At 43.8% G+C, this 27129-nt stretch overlaps 1 protein-coding gene across 4 annotated transcripts in view; it reads left to right on the top strand.

Moving 5' to 3' along the window:
• ATP2A3 (ATPase sarcoplasmic/endoplasmic reticulum Ca2+ transporting 3) overlaps positions 1–27129 on the top strand; it is a 504701-nt gene that overhangs the window by 73758 nt on the left and 403814 nt on the right. For 2 of the 4 annotated variants that reach the window (XM_086954806.1, XM_086954805.1), the window contains exon 2: positions 25058–25075. The exons of the other annotated variants lie outside the window; for them this stretch is intronic. In XM_086954806.1, the coding sequence (XP_086810932.1) occupies positions 25058–25075 (18 nt within the window). The remainder of the gene's footprint in view (positions 1–25057; positions 25076–27129) is intronic. 4 annotated transcript variants of the gene reach the window in all.

The raw sequence follows: 27129 nt of genomic DNA on the forward strand, positions 1-27129 counted from the left end.
GTGCTCCACATTACACTCTCTTGTGGTCTAGTCCTTAGAGATCAGTTCACCCTGGTGTGTGCTTTGTGTGAGCTTTATGCCACGAGTATAGTGTCCCTAGTAGAACTCTGTGCTCATCCTGAGAACTACGAGATGACAAAGTGGTTCCTCTGTATTCGTCCTTGCTTCTTTTGAACTCTGGCTTGAGTAACCGGTACATCTGTAGACCCATTTGTACACTTAGAACTATGTCCTTTGCACCCTGAGTCCTGCTTTTTAACCGAGAGGTGTCCCCGTTTGCCTCCTTGCACCTTGAGAACACATAGCTGCCATGGACCGATGAAGGCAGGACGATTTTCAAACTGTGGCACGTGCACTGGTAACCTGAATTATTCAGTTCTCCTCTGAGGGAAGTAATCCAGTCTTCAAGATTTGTCCCATATGGATTTAGTACTGTGTGTGAGTGAGAGCCCCTGTGTCTTAGATGAAACTACCAGAGAAGAGCAGCTTACCTACCCCCTTAGTCCAGAAATCGAACTTGCATGCCGTCGCAGGGCGTTACCAGGGAAGCCCCCAGTTTGCTTGTGGAACTAAGGGGCATCATCGCTTTCATCCTGGGGGTCTTGTCATGTAGACTCCAGGTGAAGTGGAATGAAGCACCCCTTTGGGGCTCCCTCAGAGGATTGTATATGTACCTGTGCTGCAGGTGCAGAAAGCAGAGAGGAGGAAGCCAGGTGGCGCAGGTATATAATTACCTCTCTGCAGTTCACCACTCCCCAGAAGTGTCCTGGGGAGTCTCACGCTTCACCTCAGTGGGGGAAGCTTTGCCTTAGGGCAGCATGGGATGTCAGGGCAGGGATGGGGACGTTTGTGGGGCAGGGGAATGTGGTGCAAGGCCCCCCCCCCTGCTCACTCGGACATTCTCAAACCCCATGCTGTGAATTCTCCTTAATTTGTGTGCTGTGGATCGCCGGATTAAAAATATATGCTCCCAAATCTTCAAGTTAGTGTTGTAAAACAACTTGAGCATTCCTACAGACAGTGCTGACCATGGATTTCTGACATAGAACTGAAAAATAGTTATTTTTCCTCTGGTGAAAGCAAAGGACAGTCCATCAACGGACAGTATTGCTAGTATCATTCGAGCACTTATAATGTCCTTTCTTCAGGAAAGTATCCTCTTGTTGCGATGCAGCATTAGTTTTTTAAAGTATTAAATATGATTTCTCGGTTGGATACATGTGAATTAGGCATGATTAGCATTTACATTTGAGAAATGCCAGTAAGGAAAAACAACTTCACTTGTGGTATACAGCCACAGTCCTTCTAAGTATTGTGTGTCATATGAAGTAATTTTACTGGAGATATATATATATATATATATATATATATATATATATATATATCTATCTAAAAGACTGACAGGTGTTAGTTACAAAGCCTTAAACGTCACCCCTTGCACAGACTTATCACCTCATACGGTGCCACCCTGTGTCACACAATATCGACTCCCTTCACACGGTCACCCAGTGAGGAGCCGATATCACACGGTGGCAGGGGGAGGCGAGCTGAAAACGACAGCAAACAGTGGATTTTCAGCTTGTTTCAGGAAGCTTTGAACTAACTACCCATGTGCATTTAGGGTCGTGAGAACACCCCAGGACATTGGCACCAGCCTCAGCAAGCTTTTTTAAATTTTTTTTGACGGGTGTGTGTTGGGGCGAGGAAGGGGCAAAAGTACCTCTAAGGTAGGTCTCGCACCCCTCCAAGGCCCAGTCCCCTCCTCACACAGTGAATTGTTTGTTGTAGTTGGCAGTTCTACTTGCAGCACATTAGTTCATGTATCTGCTTTCAGTGTATTTTCCGGCCTGCAACTGCTATTTCCTTCTTCATGTCACACAACTGAGTGAGGTCTGTGCTGGGGTGTGTCCTCTCCTTATTGGCGGTGCAGCTGGAGGCGGTGAACCGACTACTATGAACCCGGAACTACTTGTTTTCACTACGTTGCCACGTAGTACACAGTCTAAGATGTTGACATGTATGTATGTATATATATATATATATATATATATATATATATATAGCGATTACTACCCCTGAAAAGGCGTGGTGGTTGCTCTTACTCCTTTCTCGTGCACCCTTTGATCTTGGGCTGCACAATTGATCATGGCGTGCTTCTGGCAAATCAAACTGCACTGCTCTCCCTCCGAGACTCAGTGATCCATGCATTATGATTGGCTGCTGAGACGTGCTGATTGTCAGGTAAGGTGTTCAAAATCTTACAAGGCTCCCTCTCCCTTCCTCCTTCCATCCTTGCAAGTGCGATAAAATGAGGACAATAACATTTCGTAAAAGTCTCTCTCACATGTTAATTACAGCGCTTAGAAACGGCTATTACAGTGCTCTGGCCAGACTGAAGTCCGCATTTAAATTACCACATCATCCATGTCAAGTGATACATTTCATAGAAACAGGAGAACTTTCATACACTCTATGCCATGCTGTCTGTTGAGGAACAGCAGCAAATCGTGTGGCGGACCGATGGGTACCTGATGACTCCACGTCAGATGGAACAAAGTGTCCAGTCCTACGTCCAACAATCCTTTACCAAATGACAAAAGTTTTAATGAGGTACCAAGAAAGTCTTTTATTATTCCTATTCTTAAGAAAAGCTCATTTTAGGCAGGCGAGACCCGCTTTTATCTTTTTACAATTGCTTTCAAGTAATTCAGCATTATACGTTCTTAGCTTTTAAGGGCTGCAGGTAGGCTCTGGTTCAGTTGTGATTAACCTTGCAAGGAAATCCCTGGATACTGTGGCGAGATGAGATTTTTATTTATCTATGAATGAATCTGTTCTTGGTATAGTCCTTGTTATTAATTTAGAATTTTATGGGCCTGCGATGGATTTTTTTTATTTTATTTATTAAGCCTTGTATCATCGGGGCTTTGAAGAGTGTATTGTACTGTTCTTTTTTTTATTGTTATTGTGAAGCACTTGATGGTATTTTTTAATTGTGACTTTTATGGTTTTCTTTGTAAAAACCCAATAAGGTTGTTGATGATGACAAAACTTTGTGAAAAGAGAGGACATTTATTGCTGCATTAATTACACAAACCGTAAGATCAGGGCGGCCGTCACCGATCCCTTAATTTAGTACCACGCCCCAGCTGCCTGTCCAGCCACAGGCCCCCTGCCCCCCTCGCCTCGGCTCTCCACTCCAGCCAGCCTTCGGCGCTCTCGGTTTGGTTCGCCTGCCACAGTGTTTCATGTCACTTCAGGCCCTGACGAGTACGGGGCACAGCAGCCCCGCTCTCTCGGGTGAGGGTGGCTGGGGCCCCGTCCATGGGAGGGGACCTTTTCTACATGCTAATCCGGACCGATGAGCGAATCAAAAATGGCAGATGGTATAAAATGACCAGTCCGGTTTAAGCAGACACCACAGATGTAGATTTCTTCAAAATAGGCCCCAGAATGGCCCCACGCACTCTTTTCACTCATTTACGTCACCCAGGGCAGTCTGCCCTTTCATACACAGTCCGCTGACTTTGCTTCCCCAGCGCTACTGGAATTATGTGGCATGGAAAGCAAATCAAATTATGTGGCAATGTTGATTAAATTATGCAGTACATTGTGTGGTGCAATTTGCATCATTTCTAACGTTGTTATTGTGCCATTTTAACAGACGTTAATACTGTGTGAGGAAAAGCTTCTGGAATCGGGCCCAGTGTGAGCCTTGGTAATAGTAACTCTAAAGACGCCGTGCTCCCATGGCTGGGGGCCTCTGGCCGCCTGTTGCACCTGCAGAGGCGTCTCGCCACACAGTTCATTTATTTATATACACCGCACAGTCCAGCCCAAGTGTTATTTTTCCAGTCTCGTGGGTTAGACTTTCCAACTGCAGCGCTGTTCCTCATTTTAGCCGCTCACCTGGGGGGGGAGCCTTTTTCCATAGCGACCCTTCTAACCGTACAAAGCCCCCCTGTGTTATTTTCTCAATGGCCGACACGTCTTGAGAGCTGCTGCAAACACTGAACATGCATTTTTTTCTTTTCTTTTTCTTTTTTCCACTGACCTGTGCCAAAACGATTGTTGAAAAGCAGGGCTAAACAATCGCACTGTCAGAGCTGTGTTTTTCCAAAGGAAAGAGTAACAAAAAAAGGCCCCGGAGCCTGGACGCGAGTGTTTCCTTCGGTGGCCGGGGGCCAGCAGCGGCAGACAGCGTTGTATGCCCGTGTGTGTGCGTTTAGATCTGGGTGTGTGCCAGGGGTGCTGTGTGTGTGTGTGTGCTTTGTTGCAGGCTACTGTGCTCTGGCTCCAAGAATGCGCCTGGGCAGGCCCGGCCGGTTTGGGCTCTTGTTTGCACGGGGAGATCCCGTCATCTTGAAAGGGAAACCCCAGGCCGCGCCTCTCCACCGACGATATGTTTCCTCCACTTAGGACCCGTAACAAGGCGGGATGTGCTCTGCCCAGCACTTACTCCCCTCGCAAATACCCCAGGCAGCAATATTTCCAGGAGGGAAGGGGTGGGGCACAAATACTCCAGGGATTTTGGGGGGAATAAAAAGTGGTAATCTATGTTTTCGCATTGATTTCCGCATTTTTTGGCTCGGTCTTGATCCATGAGATTGTTGGCATCTTTCAGCAGCTGAAGTATCTGCACGAAATGATCCTAAATGGCAGAGCTGCATGCATGCTTCTAACCCCAGCTCCCAGCAGACTGAGGAATATCACAGGACACGTTTTGAAGCCCTTGGACTTCTCCGCATTGTAATTATTGAAAACTACTGCTGATAAGCTGAAGCTTTGCAAACTTCATGAAAATTGTTTTTTTTCTGGTCTCGCCTAAGACGGCGCCTGCACGGTCTATTGCGAGGCACATTGTTCGCTTTCAGAGGGCTTAGAGCTTCCCAGTTGCTTACCATTGGTTGACTTCTTTGTCAGTCTCATTTTCTTGCTTCTTATTTGTCACTTGTGAGGACTTTCCGTTCTCTTCTTCTGTTTGTCCCAGCCCTGGAGCACAGGGTGTTAAAAAAAACTTCTTGTATGTGACTCCGCTTCGTCTTGAAGACTGACTTTTATCTTTTGAGGACCCGCAGGGACGGCTTCTCCGTAATGGCGGAGGAGCCTCGACCCACAGCCCGTGTCAGCAGACTATAAATAAAATGACGACAACGCAATGTTGTTATTACTTTATTTATTCTGTCGGAGCCCAAAACTAAAATATAGGGCGGGTGGGGCCCAGCAAGTCGGGGAGGAGTAAAGTGCACTCATAAGTGCGCATGTGTGTTTGGCCGGCCATCTGAGGCTGACCAAACATACATGTGCACTTATGTTTCTCTAACCTGGCTGTGTTACACAGCCGGGCTGGAGAAACTGCAGAGACTCCATTGCACCGTCTGAGCGGCAAACGAGGCCACTCAGACCAATCCTGACTCTGCTCTCGTGTGAGAGCAGCTCCTGGATTTGGTGCAGAGCCTGTGCTGAGGGCCAATCCCCTTCCGGCCATGGGCAGCCAAGAAGAACTGCGCTGAAGGAGTCAGAAGAAGCAGAGCGTGGCAGCAGGTAAGTCTTTTTTAAAAAAAAACATTCTTTGTTTTTCTTCCCTGGCTTCAACCCGCCGCACTCTCCACCCAAGCCCGCCCTACCGCTTTAGGTAGGGAAAAGCTGCCACTGTTGAGGACATAAATGTAAATGGCATGACCTAGTCTTCAAACCTCCCCTTCATTCCCCATATTATAACCATATTAAAGCTTGATCTAGAGTTCTCATAAAACTCCTTGGGTGAGGAAGAAATTAGCCCCTTCGCAGCGTGGGTAATTCCCCCGCTGTGCTGGGAGGCGGGGGGGGGGCGGGCACAGTGCCCCCGTGCTGCTCGTCATGAGGCACAGTGCTCGTGTGCTCATGACGAGCTGAGCTCGTCATGACCACACCCGTTCCCGTGGAACGTTCAGCACAGCCGGGGAATTATCCCCACGTGTGAGTGTTCCACGGCTCATGACGAGCTGAGCTCGTCATGAGCACCGGAGCACCGTGCCTCATGACGAGCTGAGCTCGTCATGAGCACGGAAAGAGTTAAGTAGATGAATGAGAAGATCAAAGTATCCAGAATGTGGCTGCCGCCTTCCCAAAAACTTTAATCTCCAAGTTCTCCAAAAGGTGAAGATCACACCTACTGTGAACATGCCCATTGTAACATGCCCCTCAACCTATTGTGAGCATACCCATTCTAACATATCCATCACACTTATTGTGAATATACCCATTCTGATATGCCCCTCACACCTGTTTTGAACATGCCCCTCCTAACATGCCCCTCACACCTGTTATGAACATGCCCATTCTAACATGCCCTCACACCTATTGTGAATATGCCCATTCTAGCATGCCCCTCACACCTGTTATGAACATGCCCATTCTAACATGTACTTTTCACTCTTTGTGAATGCACCGAGTACACCTATTGTGAACATGCCCATTCTTACATGTACATCACAAGTATTGTGAACAAGCTAATTACACCTTCTGTGTACGTGCCATTTTTAGTATGATCATCACACCTATTGTGAGCATCCCCAATCTAATGTATCCATCGCACTTATTGTGAACATGCCCACTCTAACCTCCCGACACCTACTGCGAAAATGCCTATTCTAACATGTACATCACACCTATTGTAAACGTACTAATTTCACCTTTTGTGAACATGCCCATTCTAACATGCCTACCTCACCTACTGTGAACATGTCTGATGTAACGTGTCTCACCATTTGCTAACATGCCCATTCTAACATGTCAATCACACCTACTGTGAATATGCCTAGTCTTACCTGCCCGTCGCTCCTATTGTGAACATGCCTTTTCTATTTTGCACGCCTCCAGGCAGAATATTGCTATCACCGTACAAAAATCAGGCATTTAAATTTTAACGGCAAATTGTTCATGACCACTGAAGCAGGCACTTTTCACCCAGTTCCACTGTAGGCAAACAGAAATGTTAGCAGTCAATCATTGATAAATGGTGTTAATGTATGGTGTTTAGAACTCAAATTTTGTCCGAATGCAGTCATTCAAAGACTAGGCAATTTGTCTATCGCAGAAATGAAACCCCAGCACTGGTAGACATCAGCTGACGTAACTATGCGCTCTACAAATCATCTTGTTGTTAGTCCATGAAGCGAGCGCAATAGACTGAAATGTAGATGATGCAAATCACGTTTTGTGAACTGTGGTCGCAGTAAAGGCCAGAGCAGGGGCTTTCAAACGGGCCAGACGGAACAGTAATTCAGTTTCCTTGTTCATTTTGTAATCGCGGTAAATGTCTATTATTTTCTAGATCACATTTGCCACAAACATGTTTATTTATAAAAGAGTAAGTGAAGATATGTGTATTTGTAGAGTGCACTATTGGCCGCAAGGCTATCATGGCACTGAGAAAGTGTGTGTGTCTAGCTCTCCCTGTGGTAGGTTGGTTAATTGAAAAGCCAGGTCTTCAGCTTCTTGCAGAATTTAAGATGCGAAGAGGAGGCTCTGACGTGGCATAGGACCTCGTTCCATGCTTCAGGAGTGATGTAAGGGGATGCCCATCGTCCTGATCTGGTTCTGTGTATGGGTAGGATGTGTGCGAGTAGGAGTCCTGCCGAGCGGAGGATCTGCGTGGTTGGTGGAAGGAGATGTGACTGTTCAGGTAGGTGGGGCCTGAGTTGTGTATTCCCTTGAATGTGTGTGGGAAGAGTTTCAAAAGAGCGCATTTGTGTGTTGGAAGCCAGTGTAGTTTCCTGAGGTATGCTCAGACGTGAGTCCCAGGCTCTCCACATCACTGGAGTCAAGCTATCCAGGCTGAAGAAGGCTGATAGCTAGAAACCGGTCCTTGGATGCTTGATTCCGGTCTAGGAAAGACATGGCTTGGTAGTTCGGGCTGGACTGTTCCCATGAGGCACAGGGTCAAGGCTGATTTGCATATAGCCATTGTCTGACCTAGGGTGGTGTGGAGTGCAAACAAACGATGGATTTAGGCCCAGATCTTTGTACTGGGGTGAATGTAAGACATTGTTCTGCATTCTGTCCATCAACTGTGTTTTTTGCTAGTTTCCTGAGGTGTCATTGGTAAAATTTAAGGGTAAATGATGCATTCTTGGGGCGTCCTCTGTGTATGTACGAGGACATGCTTGACACTAGAGTCTTAGAATAACCACGGATTATGTAATTAATTTCCTTTTGAAGCATATGTAAGTCATTTTCTTTTGTGGCCCTGAGCTGGACACCATCGTAATTTTGCACCTGCCTTCTGCAGAAGGGACCCAAATAATTTATGCTGGACTCAGTCACCCCAAAAAGTAATTCCAATTAGAATTCATGGATTTAAAAAATATTCTACGCCTATTTCATTTGCAAATTTTAAAATGCTTAATTCATCCTCAGATCTATTTTCTGTAGAATTCATTCCTGAGAAGTGCATAGTCTAAAGTGCACTTCGGGTTACTGTTGGAAGTGCTTCAATATTTGCAGTTTCGCAGAAAGTCCATGAATCTGATTAGTGTTCTTCCTAAATTGAATTCAAAAGCATATTTCAATATTGTTCTGTAGACTTTAAGACCATTAATTTTATACTAATTTGCAGAATATCTTAATTTTTTTCAGATCCCTATTGGGGAACTGTACTGTGGCTGCTTACCTCCTACCCGCACAATCTAATGTCGCTTGGTCACCAAACACTGGTGATAGTGATCCATAATCCTGCTTGTAGCTCAATAAGCGGGAGTTCCTCCTATGACCCCTTGTTCTACTTCTTTCTGCAGACCCCTAGCACTTCCCTTCAAGACCCAACTCCTGAACCAGCCTTTCCGTATCTGCCTAAATATAAGTTTTCTATTACTAAATATTGTGGTCTTAGTCTTTCTCTTAGGTGTTCGTTAAGTGCCCCTTAATTCTAGTGAGCCGAGTAAATGCAGTTAAAAGACCCATTGAAAGGATGAGATCTGCGAAAACGGCCTGAGATGCTGTGTTTCCCCTGGAGCTTGTGTCTCCTAAAAATGGCAAAGGAGTAATAGGGAATTACCAGGTCAATGAGACCTGGAATTATCCTAGAGTATTTTCCCATTCCCCAGTGGAACCTCGGGGTTAGAGTCAGAATAACCAGAAAGTCCACCCCTCTGTAGCTAATGGGATGCCAGGTAAAGTTACTTCTGGTCTGAGTGTATTACAGGGAGTGGGTCCGGAGCACTTGTAATGAGCCTCTTCCATGCATGGAGGGACTGAAGTAAACCATTTCCTTTAGATGGAGCAGTATTCATGTTTTCCGAATTGTGCCTTTTTTGTCATAGTACCACCAACTGGCTGTGCAAATGGAGACACAACAGAGCTGGGTGTCCCTATCAAAGCTTCAACACTGTTCCATCAACTCTTTGTGGCCAGAGATGTATGAAATTCACATAATTTTCTCTGCGTAATTACATTAAATCTTGGAAAAAGTGCATACAATGCAAAGCCTGCATTTGGAGCTATATTTTAGCGAAAAATGCTTCCTTGTCGGTGTTCCTTTTGGACATAAGTGTTCATCTCGTTAAAAAAAAAAAGCACAAAAATCACATACAGTCGAGGTTATGGTAGTTTGTGTTGATCTTGTGTTCTCACACTAAATTGTCGTCACAAATGGTACGTAATTATGCAATGTGGCAATAGGATAACAGAATACCAAAATTATGCTAGATTACGCTCCAGTGAAATGCAAAGTGTTGAACTTTTTTCTAGTTAATAGTATAAGAAAGATGTGCCTGCAAACCGCTTTATGTGAGAAAATTGTCGTGAAAAAAATCAAAATACAACAGAAATAAAAGAAAAGTCTAAAAACGTTTCACTCATTTTACAAAAAAACATAATTCAGCAAAATAGAAATGTGGTGTTTTCTGATCTGTGATCTTTTCACCTATTTTTTGGTGTTATTTCTCAACGAATTTAAGGTTTGACAATGGGACGTTCACAACCTCTACCACACTTTCCTATAATCAATAAGATCAAAAGCAAGCCCTGGGAGCCCTTTTATTCTGGAAGTTGGGAGCTTGTGTTTGAATGTTTTATTATACTTGGTGAAGGTTTTTTTTGCAGAATCGGGTGTATCAAGCACTTGCACTCAGACAGTGTGGCCTTCCTTATTGTTTTGTCTTTGCTTGTTTTAATGTGCACTGTCGGTGCATGCTTTCATGTGCACGCAAGTTTGCAAAAACAACAGGTGATGGACCGAATGAGGATCAATGTCACACATTCAACCCAGTCAAAAGATCTGGGTCCTAATCCATCATGTGCACGCAAGCCATGCATGGTCTGGAAACAACATCGGCTTTGGGCTTGGAAACGTACACTGTTGCAGCTGTGAGTGCATTCCATATGTGCAGAGAAGCCCAGTGCAGCATTATCTGCAGAGCATCCTGTGATTCTGGGCAAGATGAAATCTCCATGTGCGCAATTTGTTGTACCTTGTGTAACGCAATCTGGTGCAAATGTAAAGCTCTTCAATACTCTTTGGCAGTTTCACGCTGGATAAAACTGTTAAAAAATAGAGTGCATCGAAGCCCTGTAGCCCATAGCGTGAAAAACATAAAGGTACATTTCTTCCATACGAGATTTTTGTGGTCCTGTTCGTTACTGTGATTATTTAACCCACAAGACCCATCTTACGTTTGCTGCTTAACTAGAAGTTGCGTTGCTTTCGCATTCTAAGGGAAAGGAAGGCGCGTGTCTAGCGCCCCCAGATGAGAAGCGCAGATAGGGCGCGCGCACTTCCTGTCAGAATGTTTCCACTCGCCTCACGTCCCTTTCCGCTTCTTGACAAGCATGTGGACTGCGGTTTATCTCCATCTTTGAGGGGGGTGGGGAAGCAATCATTTGCGACCCTTTGTATAACATCCTTTGCTGTTGCACTAGCTTGAATTTAATGTGGTTTGGGACTAAGTCAAAAGGCTAAAATTAGCCTCCAGGCTTTCACCCAGCAGCACGCAGCTCTTCCCCATCGCTTTTACTCTCACGCCAATAACGCGCGCACCCAGCGGAAGTTCTGCCTGTCTCGAGACGTCACTGCCACTGGCCCGTTTTTCCAGATTATACATTTTTGATTCTCACTCAGTGCCTTTTGAAGTTAAAATGCAGACTTTCACATTTCATTATTCCCAAGTAGCTAGGTGTGTGTCGGTTAGCAGTTGAACCGGAAGTTATATTTATGTGTTTAGGTATGTTCTCCATTGAATGCATTTGTACGTGAAATGTGTCGAGTTGTGGACCTTGAGGGGTGAGGTTCAGCCTAATGGGGTGCTAGAAAGGGAGGATTTGATATTCAAAGGGATAAGATATGCACATGGATAGACCATGGTGAACCCATGTCACAGACCGGTAAACACTTCCTGGTCTGGTTTACTTAATCAATATCATGTTGTCTATTGCTGCCTCGAATACCCATGGGATTACATATTTTACCTTTACCTACAAACCGCTCCCTTATTTATACCTATTCCTGTGCCACACTCCTAGCACCTACCTCAGCTTTTACCTAGGCCTGGACGGTGAACTCCGCTCCATTTGTAGCGTTTGGTGAGTTTTAAGCCCTCCGCAGATTATTTTCCTTGCTTGTTTGTTGGCGAGCAATGAAAATCCAACACTAAACCACCTCCCAGCGAGATTTCTCAGCGTGGGCGGTCACGGATGGTCATGACTGCTCGAGTTGAGAAACCATCCGTATGTGTTGAGAAAGCTGCCGCTCGAGTGGAGCATCTATTCGAGTGGCAGAAAGAAGCACCGCCCTCTTGCGCTGCACATGGTGCTGTTCCTGCTGATTTTCCTGGCGCTCAAAAATAGCGTGAACTGCGTGACCTAATGCACTCTGCCACTTGCGGAACTCCGCGTAGCATGGCTGAGTTTTTCGGTCACTTCATGGAGAAGTGTGGCTCACTGGTTAGAAGCGGCAGACCCTGAAGCAGAGATCAGGCCCGGGACCAGGGTTCAATTCCCGATGCGGCAGGGTCTTGGGCTTAATGTCCGCGGACTCGATAATTCCCTCGCCTCTGCGCCTACTCTAGTCATGGGTCCCACACTGCAACTCTGGGCAATAGCTTGCTTAATCTCCACAACGGCCTCTACAACGCTGGTATGCCTGGCTTCACCGTGGGGGTGCCCAGGAGGGGCATCTCACAGGGAGAACCAGGAAGGGTTCCACAGCGTTATACAGCGCCGGGACGCCCCGTTGCTGAGGCAGCTGTGCGCTTTACAAGTATACTACATTTACATTTACTTCTCTTTCTGAAAAAGAGTGCTCATAGCCACTACTAACAACTGGTAGTACAAATTAAGTACTATAATTCCCAGCCCCCTAACAATCCCCCCACCCCCATTGGAAATTTGTTGAAAGATAGATCTTGGGTATTTTACTCCTTTGAACTTTTTATAAATTAATTCCTTACATTGGGGGTGTTCAACAGTGATCCATTCCACCTAATCCAAGCCTGGATTTCTGGCTAACCACTGATTATGATAATAATTCGAATTCAGATTTTTTATAGGTACATTTTACTCCACCTGAATGTCCCAAAAATCTGACCTGGAACTAGCCCTACTTTAAGCCAACGTGTGTTCTAGGCTGTGTTGTATTTCTTTTATTTTTATCTAAAAAAAATTTTTTTATGTCCTCATTTGTTTTTAGCCTTTTTGTAATTAGGAGTTATTTTTTTGGGGGGAGTAAGAACAGTGCAAAGAAATCGACGCTGGCTGGAGTTTCTTATTGCCAATACCCAGGCACTCCAGGGTAGAGACCTCCGATCACTCTGATTACAGAGGAGGTGCGAGATAACTTCACACACCGGGGCCTCCTTCTCCTCAAGCCTCACATTTCTGCATGCTAGCCTTCCAATATTCTCCACTCTTACAGGTCCTGCAGATACCTCTGCCCCAGGAGATTTCAAACCACCCCATGGTGGGCTTTTCCTGGCCTGTACGGCTACCAACATAATCATAGGCTGACCTCCCCCCCACCCCCCACACCTCCCCCCCAAAAAAAGGAAGGGACCCAGACTGGACTTGAAGGTAAACTAACTCCTACCCTTGTTCTTATGGGTATCTTTATGCAGTTATGTTGTTAACTCTATTACACCATTCATCCCAGATCTTCCAAACTGCAGTTTTCTTCGTGTCGCTTATCGCTCTATCTAATTTTGCAAATCTATGTATTGAATTAATCCATTCACACTCTAGTGGGGAAACAGGGGAAATCCATTTGATACATAATTCCCTACGCGCCGATAGAAAAAGCACAAACATTAATATTTTGTTGTTCTTAGATATCTGAATTGTGACTTCCTCATCCGGAGTAATACCAAAAATTACTTGAGAGACACTCACCTTAACTTCAAACCCCACAATGCTGGAAATCGTTACATCTACTTTGTCCCAAAAACCTTGTATTGATGGACATCGCCAGAACTTGTGCACGTCGTCTGCATCTGCTTCCCCACATTTTTGACAAATCGCCTTTTAAGAGCCCATCTTAGAAAGTCTTCTTGGGGTCCATTACGCTTACACACCTTTATTGAAAGCTTTGACTATAGACTTTCAAGATCAAGCCCGACATTTTTTGTTTAAATTTGGGGACCCACAATTCTTTAAGAAGGTTAAACTAAAGATCTTATTAGCAGCATGCAAAGGATGGTATCAAATAAGAACATCACAACGTATACACTACTACAGTACATATGCCCCTATTTGTAGCTCACCAGGCACACCAAATTGTCTTCAAGATTCTTAAGCGGTTCCTATCCAAACAAGCGGTGTAGCAAGATGGGGCGAACTGCTGGAAGGCCCTGACATAATTTCTTGGCAGAAACTTCACGACATCACAAGAGGGACCGTTTCCAAATTTAAATACTATCAGTTAGCAAGTTGGGCCAAATCCCTTAAAAATCTGGGTAAGGGTAATGACCTCTTTGAAAAAAAGGCAGCCACCACAAACATCGGAGGTAAAGAAATAGCTGCATGGTACAACATGTTAATCCAACCTCTGGAAGAATCTCGGCAGTGGTCCGATGAGATCTGGAGGAGAGAGCTGCCAAACTACGATCGAGAAACCCTATGGCAAGTATCTTTTGCGCTTCTATGGCAGAATGTTAAGGCTGCTTTGCTAAAGAAAAATCATTTATTTACTCTCCACAAAGCGTATTGGACCCCAAGAAGACTATCTAAGATGGGCTCTAAAAAGGCGATTTGCTGTGTTGTATTTCACGCTTTTCTACTTGAAGCCACTCCTCAGTGTTTTGCTATATTTACAGGGTGTTGGTTGCTTGTGTCCTATTTATATACTTTTCAATCTTTTTTTCTTTTCTTAAATTCAACCTAACCACTAGCCACAATTATTTTAGCTTTTCCTAACCATGCTTAATCTCTAGCTATGCAAAGGTATTGGTGTTCACTTGTATCCTCTTCCTGTACGTTTTTTTTTTCAGTTCAAAGTATTTTATTGAAAAAAGGTATAATACAATACAGTACAGTAACGATGCGGGGCACTTACAGACGGTCAAAGGGTAACACGTTGTATACAATGACATTTGGTCTTGCTTGCTGTACTTCATCGCCGACGAGTCTGTTGGCCCCAGCGGTCTAGCGGCGAGTGTGAAAGAAAGAAGGAAGAGGAGGAAGAAAGAAGAGGGAGGTTTGGGGGTGTTTCTGGTAGGTTCTGCCGCATGGCTACTGGCCTGTTGTGGGTTTACGGGGGTCTGTGTGTCTCAAGGTGTGTTTTAATCTTTCATTGTTTGTTTTAGGTTCCCATAACAACTATCCAGAAATATTTTTGTTTTTTTGTAACCACGGTTAAACTTGGGGTATAATATTGGAACTAGCATGCTTTGGGCTTCACTCTCTTTATAGTCTCGCTGTTCTACCTGACCATATATTGTTGCAAGGAAACTGGTTAGCCCTAGACAACGTATGCTCTCTTCCCACTTGTGATAGGATGCCAGGGCAAACCGTGCCTCACCAGGTGCCAGTGATTCACGTCCTGCCAGTTCACATAAAAATAATTCAGGGAAATGTGGAATTCCAGTAGCAAACTCATATTTTCCCGAAATGAACGCAGGTCTGCAGTAATAACAGCAAAACCAACGTGTGAACAGTTAGTGTGGCCAGCACGGGACTTACAGGAATGGGCTCCTGGGTGCCCCTTCCAGTAACACTACACTCAGGTAACCAATCACAGCCCATTATCAAAACTGGAAATATCCAGCTGCCGAAAGGGAGCTTTGGACAAGAGCTGGTTGGGGCCACGAGGGCTGGTAGCCAAGGGCCTGGAAATCCAAGGTTGCCCAGCTACCGGAAATATCAAAAACTGCATGGAAATAGCAAAGTTGGGGGCACATTCTAAACAACCTCTCCTAACAATATGGGTGGAGAAGGTAGCAAGACCAGAGTCTGACAAATGGTAATAAAATTGAGCTTTTAGATAGCACGTTCCATTCACACAACTCACCCTTAGATATGATTGTACGCTCTGCATGCTAATAACAGATTTCTGCAACAAACATTCGACCCATTGAGATATATTTACGACTGGTGAGCAATGCTTCATTCCATCCTAAAGACAAGCAGTTCTAGGAACCTGTGGTATGTTTTCACCAGGCATTCTTGAGCAGCGATTGGCACTTTAAATAGAAGGGTCCTGTGTGGCCAAGCAATTAAAAAACTTAAGAGTGAGACGTTTACCTATCTTTCTTATCCCACAAACCAAGGCTTCAGTAGCCTCCAAGTGTGCCAAAGTGTGTCAGTGACCCGAGGACTTGTATGACAAGGTTATGTGTGGTCCTCCTAGGTTGCATGCAGATTTTTTTGTGTCATGGAAGGCGTGCAGACCCGGACTGGCCGTTGCGGGCACCGGGCAATTCCCCGGTGCGCTGCAAGGGTGGGGGACGGTTTTGGGCCCCTGGGGCAGTTTTTGTTACAGGGTCGTTGCTACAAAAACGGCCCTGTAACAAAATCGGCCCCTCCCCAGGGGTTGGGGGGGCCGGCCGTGCGCTTTGCCAGGGCCAGTTTTGGTTCTCAGTCCGACCCTGAAGAATCATGCTAGATTTTGAGGGTATGCACAAAAAATACATTTACAGACATTGAATCTCAGCGGATCTCATCAATGTATGCTGAAAATAACACCTTCATCTGACCCTCCAGGGCATCCTTTAAATACCTTTGCACCAGAGCAACCCATGAACACTGAGTTACTATATAACCTCCAAATGCCCATTACACCGTCATTAAACCGCTTTTAGTTTTTGCTGCATTTTTTTAAGCACATTACAGATACAAGATTCGCTTTCGTGTGCAGTACCTCTGTGGGCCTTTAGCTGGGCTGTTAAAAGTATGTAGCGCTAACTCATTAACATTTCTGTTTGACATGTGGAGGAATTCACTTTATTGTAATTAGGAAAGAAAAAAGGCTGAAGATTGGGTCAGAATGGGCCACATTTTACTATTCTGGTGCTGATCTGGAAATATGAAAAACAAAAAAGTCTTTATCCTGAGCAAATGTCCAATGAAATTCAAATTCCACAAGTATGTAGCCGTAGGGACTTCTTTTATTCCAAATTTCCCATTTCAAATACAGCAATGTTACTGCCAGTTCTGCATCATTATAATTCAAATGTTGTATTCAAAGTCTCATAAACATTGAGGTCTATCCAAAAGACAGATGCAGCCCGAGTAGCAGCCTTTTTCAAGGTCATCATACGTGGGAAACATTTGAGCACGAAGTCCACGTGGGATTCTATTTAACTTTAAATATTGCTTTAGGGTCACCCCTTCACCGTTTTGATATCTTACATTTTTTCAGTCTCTCAAATGTTTATAAATTTAGCCTTTAAACCCTCATTCTGTCTTGAACTTCCTTGGGTAACCACTTTACTTACCAGCACACCCGCGTGCAATCTATTGAACAAATCCTCTATAAAACTTGAGGCACTCAAAACTAAATACTTGTGGAATTTGAATTTCATTGGACATTTGCTCAGGATAAAGACTTGTGTAAATGGCCTTTTTGGGCTTTTAGCCTCCAAATATTGAAACGCGGGGAGGCTGTTTTTCTCTTTATCCTTTGAACGTTATGAGAACGAATATCATGTTAAGTTGTTAATGATCTTGCACAGAATTTGACCTTTCCATTCTCAGCTTTATTATTAATTTATTTGGGTTGTGCTGCAGGTCGTATAAAACTACAAAGCGTAAATATAATCCCAATGAGTTCTAGGCGAATCGGGCTAGGATTGCAGAGGATTTGTTCAATAGCTAGCATGCAAGTGTGCCGGTTAGTAAAGCCGTAACCCAAGGACGTTCTAGACAGCATGAGGTTTTAAAGGCTACATTTATTAAACTTGAAAGACTCCAAAAAAAATTGGGATATCAAAATGGTGGGATGGGGAGGCCTTAAAGTAATATTTAAAGTCCCACATAGACTTTGTGCCCAAATATTCCCCACATTGGATGACTCTGGTTACATTACGTACTTATGAGTTAGGCAGAGTGCAATTACCATATGGAATTATTTTCCTGCTGATTTTTGCCTGGGTATCTGAAGACTAGACTTGTATTTACAGAGTAGTAACTGAGCTCGGAAAAATCACTTTAGCCTTTTGATGCAGCAGCCAACCCTCTTTTCCCGTTTGTTTTGGCAGGGGGGGAGCATACAGTGTTCCCCTGCTAATGCCCCCCACCCCTGCTAGAACTGAGCTCCCCTTCCCTCTCCAACTTCCCAAACCGCATCCCCACCTCTGCCACATACAGAGGCCAAAGTACACATTTACTGCCTGCTTAGAGCAGGTGGTGATTATATGCCTTATAGACCACTTAGAATTAGGAAATGTGGTTTTACAACCAGTGAATGGGTGGTTATTCCCCATTTCTTTGGCTTAACCCTTAGTCACATGGTGCTCGCATTGTGTTACCAGACCGTAAAGCAAATGTCACAAGCGGGGTTTGAAGCCACCCAGCACCGTGCACTGCTCAATCAAGGCCTCTACATACAAAATCAACAGCTCGATGTTTTTCGTTGGACATCATTCCCAAGTGAGGGTCTGGTGTTGCTTGTTGATTCCCCAGTATGACACTGACCTAGAAAGAGTGAACTTTAGCTAGGTGCAAAATTAAAATGAAATGAAGCTGCGGCACATTTTGTGGTTTTCACCTCTCGGCGAATTTTCTCCAAAATGTAGCTGGTTTATTTATCCGCCTTTCAATAGAAAGTGCCTACAAATTCCTGGCTTGTCAGGCCAGTGAGAAAAACACGTCTGGCAAGTCATAGCTTTTTCCGGGCTGCAGGCACTTCCAGACTCTGGTGTTGCAAAAAATGCCTCCCTCCAAGCCCTGTTCATTCAGTAGCGCAGAATCCACCCCAAGCCTGTTAAAAAAGCACAAAGGGTAAATTCTTGCATGTGGCAGCTGACGTGACAATTATAATGAGAATTCGTATTTATAAAGCAAAAAAATATCACTCCTCAAGGGGCTGGAGTTGTCGGGTAGATTGAGTCAGCTTTTGCCCAGAGTCTCATGATGCTGAGCTAAGGCTCAGACCGCGCTCCGGAGTCAGCCGCTCTGGCCGCTGCGCCACAACTCTCCTCAAGATTAGTGTGATACTCAGCAAAGATTCCCCAGACAGACCAGTTCTGAAAACCAGAAACCTCTCCCAGAATTCATGGTCTTGACGGACATGAATGCGGCTTCGACACGTAAAGGGCCTGGAAAATGTGAAAAAGCACTCTTCTGAAGGTGACCGACTATGATTTGCACAGATTCCAGAAACTCCAGAAAGTTCACAAAACCCCCCAGCAGTATTTTGTTGGTATTTGCATGGCCCTTTCTTAAAACAAGACTATGCAGGTCAGAGATTTCCTGGAATACTCCTATTCCCTTACTGTCTCTTGCATAGTCTGTCTGTGCTGTAAATTTTTATCTGTATATTTACCTACTTGTTCTCTTTCTGCTCATACGTGAAGAAATACCTTTCTGTAATGTTCTAATAAATAATGAGGCAATTTGAATCGTCTCATCAAATTTGCAAACTTCCAGAATTTATTAGTGTTGAAAGTAAGTATAAATTAAGTGGAAACCCATTGAAATGTCCACGAATGCCTGCAAAGGGATGACTTTGAGTCTCTGTGCCACATATCCAAAGGCACGCCCCACCACTTCATTGCGACTGGTGGATTTCCATAGAGGTAAAAGGAATATCTGCTTGGAAAACTCTTCAAATCCTAATTCTGTGGAAAAGGGTTTGGAAATTTCGAACGCAAAGCAACCATTTGCTCTCCATAAGCTGCTCTTTGTGACGTGGATGAAATATCTATGAACGGGTTATACAGAATTTTTAGAACTTTGTGTAATTTGGACTCTCTTGCACTACCGCCTGTCTGAAAATAGAAATTTAACGCACCTCTTTCTATTTCCTGCTAAGGATAAAAAAAGTTAAAAAAACAATGGAACCAATTCACTGAGAATTTTTTGAGGTGTACATATAATTGACGCCAGGAAAAGGTGTATGCATACATTTACATATGCACCTCACAAACGTGCAGTGCACCTGGATAGGTGACACCTACCTATGCATAGACACGCATACACCCACTCACATCTCCATGCCTATACAACATTTGCTGGCTGCTGTGAGGCAGAAGATCAGAGGAGAAGCAAAGGGCATGCAATGAAAATTAGATGATCAACTGCAATTGCATAATTTTCTTGGGTGTGCAAGACCCTGTGTGAATGATTCCCCTCATTTGTTGTCCAGGGTAAACCTGGACGTATACATGATTCAGCCTCTCCCATGGTGGGAATCAAAACCCCCTTGGTGACTCAGTCAATTCATCCCAGGAGTCTGCTACATTTTTTTTGGTTGCTCAGTATAGGTATTGTGGGAAAGGTAGGTTCCTTTAAGTTAAATGGGAAAACAGACTATTTGACATCTGTCCTGGTGGGACACGTGCTTCCTCATAGATGCAACATGATCCTAGGACTGATGAAGGTTACAGGTAAGTAATCCGAGCACTCTCCGCTACGCTGCTCTTTGAACTGAGTTCTGCGTAACTGAAGACTTGTGTCTTCATTGGGACAAAAATGTCTCTGTGTTCGCGTGACTCTAAAAATACTTTTCACTTTCATGGAAATGATTGATTTTACCAAAAATATCCAAAGTTATGACATTTTAATCCGGTATTCTAATCTGGCTGCAGATTTTTTCTAGGTGAGATTCTCTAGGTTAAAACCCTACTGACTGGAGCTTTGGGGAAAAGAGTTTCACGATCACATGTGACCACCTCAGAGCCAATCCGTATGTAATCCGTATGTACTTGTAAATCCAAGCCTTCTAGCATTATTGCATATCCTATTACTGATTAAAAGAATGAATAAATAATGAACATGAACTCTGGCTCTTCAATTGTCAAGGACATAGATTTTCGCCTTAAATATTTGCATAATTCTCTGGTTCCAGTCCCTGCCCTTGCTTTTCATCTTTGCTATCTCTTTCTCTGTGGTTGTGTTGGGTGATGGACACTGACAGTCACTTTTGGGGACCCAGACTTATTTTTCATCATCAGACTTTAACCTCAAGCAAGAGGCTGAAAGGAAGAAAAGGGGGAAAAGAAGGAGCAAGATAAAGATAAGGAAACCAGAACAAAGAGGGAAAACAGGGATTAAAAAGAACCTTCAAGGCTGATGTAAAGAGACAGAAAGTGCGGGGTTATGGAAGAAAGATGCATGAGGTGGAATCAAGACAAGGCAGTCTTGGAATTCAGCATTTGCCAGCACCAGCAGTGGGTTCCTAAAAAGAAAATACGTATTAATTGCACAAATTAGGCACCGTGACATTCCCTGCTATTCTTTGTGGAAACTCACTCCTAAATTGTGGAAGCAGATATAATGTACAACCCATCAAACACATAAAAGGTGATTGGAGGAAGACTTGCAAATAGTCTAACCAATGACACTCTCGTTCCAATGACACTCGCCTAGACTAGCGTTCCAATGACACTCGCCTAGACTAGCGTTCCAATGACACTCGCCTAGACTAGCGTTCCAATGACACTCGCCTAGACCAGCGTTCCAATGACACTCGCCTAGACTAGGGTGCCAATGACACTCGCCTAGACTAGCGTTCCAATGACACTCGCCTAGACTAGCGTTCCAATGACACTCGCCTAGACTAGCGTTCCAATGACACTCGCCTAGACTAGCGTTCCAATGACACTCGCCTAGACTAGCGTTCACACCCATCATTCTTTTGCCCACCTTGCCACCTCACATAAGATTTGCCAAATCAGCCCTGGTCCGGCTCAAATCAATAATCCATTTATTCATGTGTTCTATATACTTTTCGTCTTTCAATAACTCTCTTTCGAATGTCCAATTTGTGTATTGTCTAGTGTTTGTTTTTGTTGCTATAGTGAGTACTAGAGGGTTGTGATCACTAAGGATCCGTGGCAACCTTTCGATCTTTGAATTTGAAATGGTAGTACTTGAAATGAAGAAATAATCTAATCTTGCACATGTTCGATGCGGAGCAGAATAATATGTAAAGCCTTTATTATCCATTCTCTTTTTCCCCCACACATCTGAAAGAGCATTGTTTAAAACCAGACTATGTAGTGCCTGATTTACTTTTTTTTCCCTGCCTTTATACTTTCCAAAGGAACCTAGCCCTAATCCATCTGCTCCGTTAATGTTGAAATCGCCTCCCAATATAATTTTTGGTGCCCATGTTGCTAGCTCGACATCTAAAAATTGGAAGATATCAGGGTCATCCTCTGTTGAACCATAAACAGTTGCGAATGTTATCCACTCTCCGTCGATAAAGCACTCAACCATGGCCCAGCTTCCCCATTTGTCCTGTGCTTTCTTCCTGGTTAAGATATTATTATTCCTAGCTAAGATAGCTACCCCTCTTTTTTTAACCCCTTGACTTGAGTGCACTAACAGGTGGAATCCTAACTGAGTCAGGACATATGCTTGTGTTGTCATAATATGAGTTTCCTGTATAAATACAAAATCCAGATTCATTTGTTTCAAGGCTAGCGCTATTTTTGCTCTTTTATGGGGATCATTTAGCCCACATACGTTCCATGTTACAGCCCTAATACCCATCGTACACATTCTCACATCTCTTTTCCCTCCTACACTCTCTTCTGTACATTATCGGTTTAATTATCCAACATGTTATCATCACTACATTAGCGTTGTTTCTTATATTGCCTCCTTTCCATTTTCGCCACCCCACCTGTTCCCCATGACTAGAAGATGTCCTTTTTGAACTCCATCTCTCTATTGTGTGTCGTGCCGTGCCCTGTTCCCCCCGTACGTCCCACCCAGCACCCCCTTCTCTTTCCCCTCCCTCCCCCCCCTTTCCCTTACTGGCAAATAGGTCAATCCTGACCTATATGTGACAGCCGCACCCCCCCACTTTTAGGGACCCAGACTTATTTTTCATCATCAGACTTTAACCTCAAGCAAGAGGCTGAAAGGAAGAAAAGGGGGAAAAGAAGGAGCAAGATAAAGATAAGGAAACCAGAACAAAGAGGGAAAACAGGGATTAAAATGAACCTTCAAGACTGATGTAAAGAGACAGAAAGTGCGGCGTTATGGAAGAAAGATGCATGAGGTGGAATCAAGACAAGGCAGTCTTGGAATTCAGCATTTGCCAGCACCAGCAGTGGGTTCCTAAAAAGAAAAAACGTATTAATTGCACAAATTAGGCACCGTGACATTCCCTGCTATTCTTTGTGGAAACTCATTCCTAAATTGTGGAAGCAGATATAATGTACAACCCATCAAACACATAAAAGGTGATTGGAGGAAGACTTGCAAATAGTCTAACCAATGACACTCTCGTTCCAATGACACTCGCCTAGACTAGCGTTCCAATGACACTCGCCTAGACTAGCGTTCCAATGACACTTGCCTAGACTAGCGTTCCAATGACACTCGCCTAGACTAGCGTTCCAATGACACTCGCCTAGACTAGCGTTCCAATGACACTCGCCTAGACTAGCGTTCCAATGACACTCGCCTAGACTAGCGTTCCAATGACACTCGCCTAGACTAGCGTTCCAATGACACTCGCCTAGACTAGCGTTCCAATGACACTCGCCTAGACTAGCGTTCCAATGACACTTGCCTAGACTAGCGTTCCAATGACACTCACCTAGACTAGCGTTCACACCCATCATTCTTTTGCCCACCTTGCCACCTCACATAAGATTTGCCAAATCAGCCCTGGTCCGGCTCCAATAGGATTTTTTTATATGGAACTGCTAAGTAAGGTTCTCTCTAACTGGAACATAAGCAACCCAAAACGAGCTTTAGTCAATGTGGGCATCTTCATTTGGTCGCAGCTTGCTTCCAGTGGCACAGTGAGTACGGGACCACATCTGGGCATACCCTTGGGTGTTGCACCTACTACACAAAAGTCCATGGGATGAATGCTTGTAAATAGTCTACCTACTTGCAATCGCTCTTGGTAGAGGTCCAACACATTGTTTTTCTGCCCACCATGCCATCTTAGATTAGGCCCATCCATGTGCAACTTAGCCTTGGTCCTGCTCCGATAGGTACATTCCAGCCCAAACTGCGAACGCAGATCCTCTCTGAACCGCAGCCTGTGACTAGTTTTGGCCTTTACCATCCTTCCCCATCCGTGGGGCTGTGACTATCCGCAGACTCCTCATAGGTAGCATCGAAGATCTTGTTAAGGTGCTGTGAAAATGTTGACAGTGTAGCATATACTATATTTAGCAGCTTCTTCCAAGGCCAATTCTTAAGTTATCCTTTTAGCAGGTGGAAAGTTGAGCAAGGAAACACGGACCGCCGAATTACTTAGGATGTGTTGACTGGTGGTAAAGGTCAAAGGATCAGATTTTATTCTAATGGATTCTAGAAATGTATATTGCCAACTTCTTTCAACTCATTGTTAAAAATATAAGGTGGCTTTTGGATATACTCGTGATTAAATATATATTTTAAATGTCATTAAAATAGTGAGAACAATCACTCCCCCTGGTTCTTTATGGCTCAGACACACTGTAAGCCTGAGCCCTAACTGGGTATGTTCTAGCACTTTATATATATGTTTCATTTCGTTTATGATGACACTCATTCTTACTTCTTCAATCCCTCTCCATGCTTCCTCTGGCCTGCTTTCAAACAAAGGCTGTGCACATGTGGTGGCTTTGAAGGCAAATTACAGTCTTGTGTGTAGAATTGTGGTCCAAAGACAAATGAGAAAACTTAAAATAATACTTAAGAAGAAATTTGTGTCTTGGTGGTCAAATTACTTTTTTAGTGGTAGAATCGTCATCCAGAGGCAAATGAGAAAACGTAAAATAATATCTAAGAGCAAAATTGTTTGTAACTATCCGCTAAGGCCTCATTCGGAGATTTTCTGAATTCCTAATTCGGCTGCAATGCGAATTGAGAGGCTGAATCTGGATTCTGAGAAGCTCTGCAATCCTGGGTTGTCTAAACTCCTATTCACTAGGTTTTACGTGGTGGAATATGGCCCCAGAAAATGGCCTGGATTGTGGGAATTACTTGTGTAAATTGTTCTGGCAAAACCTATTTTTATAGTAAGTCTGCATTCCGCAGGATACAAATCAGAATAGTTTAGTAACGCCGCACCCAGAAAATATTGCACCTTCTGCTCTAGAGTTGCAGGTGCGGTATCATCACATCGGTGGTCCCACAGTGCTTGGAACAAGGGTCCTAGACTAGTGTGCAGACACCACTGCTCCACAAGAATCTCAGGGTGTATCCTGGTTACCTACATTTCATTCAGGGCCAGAGGGCTTACGCAATGTTCGCTCGTTGTAAGATTCAAGTGAATTCATTAATTCGGGACAAATATTCATGAAATCACTTAATCGCTCTAAATCTTGCTTTTTAATGAATTTAATGTTTTTTGATAATTGCAAAGAAAAGTCAATGGAGAAGTTCATTCTTTGTTAAATAAGTAAATGCTTCTTTTTTTCTCTCTTTTCTCCCTTGTATGTCTCGCTCTCTCTGTGACCCGACTGTGCATCTACAGAACTGCCTGCTGAGGAAGGTATGTTTTGGTATTTCCTGTCACTGTACAATTTCTCATTATTATTCGTCGTGTTCCACTGTTAAGAGATTTCAGTTAGCTCACATGAAGAACATGCCGCCACGCAGATTTTTAAATTAACAGTTACCCTTTGGTTTCAAGTGTATCGTTTTATTCACATTATTTTAATTCGCCTAACTTTGCAGTGATTTCAGCAATGCAGGAAAGCATGTCATTGGATGAAAAATGTATTATTCAGGACTGTAGGAAGTGTGCCACTGCGGTTCCACCTTAAAAACACTCCTTAAGTAGTACAGTCACAGCCTAACTTGCACTACCTCTATATATGCACCTCAGAGGCACAGTTGCACTCTCCTTGTCTCTCAGTATGTACTGCACACTTATCCAGTCAAGTCAGTCAAAAAGTTTTATTTTGTATTGGTACTCGACAGAGGACCATAAAATTATACATTTTACACACATTAAAAGAAATTCAATTTTTTAAAATAAGGGTAGAAAGGATTTTAAAAATTTGTAAAGATTATAACAAACGAATTCGTTCGGAGGTTGCTTACACAAAAATATAAGTTCTCTCACCATTGTGATTCTACAAGAACGGTAAATAGGGTCCAGGTATCTTGCACGCACACTTATCCCTGTCTCAAGAGGTTCTAATCCTCGTAACTACCTCTAGAGGTACTGTCACATCTTTCACTAACACAGGAAGTAATATCACTCAGTGCTGTCTCGCTCTACCACTTCAAGAAGGGCCTACACACCCCACCCTACCTATTCGCAAAAAGAGTATCCGTCTTCCCTCCATGCATTTCTTTTTAGCATCTTCTGTGCCACCTCCTTCTCTCACTCCCCCTATGATCCATCATGCATGGTCTATGACTGGGGTGAGTGTCTGAAAGGTTTCAGCGCTCCGTCCATCATCTCCTTGTGTTTGCTTAATTCCCAGACATGGCAGATGTTCAACATTTCTTTCACTGAAAGTGCTGCTGCCATGCAGGTGAGTGTCTTGGACAAAAAGCTGCCAACGAGCTGGCAGGGATCGAGCGGACGCTGAAGTGTGAGGGGAGGACATCCACCAACCCAGCAGAGGAGCCGACCAGAATCCCTGGTATAATTTACCACCTTGGACCAGTTTTGGCTTCCACCAGAATCTTCTGGGCTCTTTAGTGCTTAGGCACTTGTATTGATTCAACAAAAGTGGTTAGCTTTTAGTACATTCCCATTAAGGACTACCTAAGAAAATAGTCTAAAACGTCTAAATACAAAAGGAACTGATACAGTGAAGCACTGGTGATTCCAACCGCTTTATATGCCTGCCCCAGAAAAGTGTTTAAAATAAAAAAGGAACCCTTAAGTTGTGTGGGACCTTGGCTATGCTTATGTCAGAGAACTCAGTGATCCCTAGACCGATAATATTGTGGTTAATTACAATAAATCAAATGGTTATTTATGATTACATTTACCTAATATTTAAGTTCAAATTATCTGTCATAGTGGGGTGTCTGTGTAGTGAGGAAGGTTCTTGGTGCTCTTAAAAACACGATACACATGTGACATATAGTGATCAAGAGTGTGTGTCATAAATCAGAACAGCTTGGCCCACTTCTTCCATAGCCAATCACAATAGGGTCTGCAATCATGGTAGACGTTTCAACCCCATAGGGATAATTGGGTATCATCATTCGGACTCAGTCAAATTGAGCCCGATAAATATAATAGAATCTAATAGAAAAACACACATTATACATACATAGTTAAAATGGAGTCCTAATTTAATATGAGTGTGAGCTTCAGACATAAAACTAAAAGGATACCCACAGGGCAGGGAGCTGGATGGACTTGTACAAAGTGATGAGTAGGCCACACCTGAGAACCAGGATAAACATGAGAATGGGAAGACCATATGGGATTAATATCTCAATAGGAAGGGGGGGTCTTAAATTATCTTATTTCAGGTACCCGTAAGTGGAAGAACAATGCCCCTGGGACGACAATGAGGTCAAAATGGGCCCAGTGCTGCCAGTACTTCAATTCACCATGACATTTGGTTTAAAGTA

This window comes from Lissotriton vulgaris, chromosome 2_1 (genome assembly GCF_964263255.1).
Source record: "Lissotriton vulgaris chromosome 2_1, aLisVul1.2, whole genome shotgun sequence".
Classification (NCBI taxonomy): domain Eukaryota; kingdom Metazoa; phylum Chordata; class Amphibia; order Caudata; family Salamandridae; genus Lissotriton; species Lissotriton vulgaris.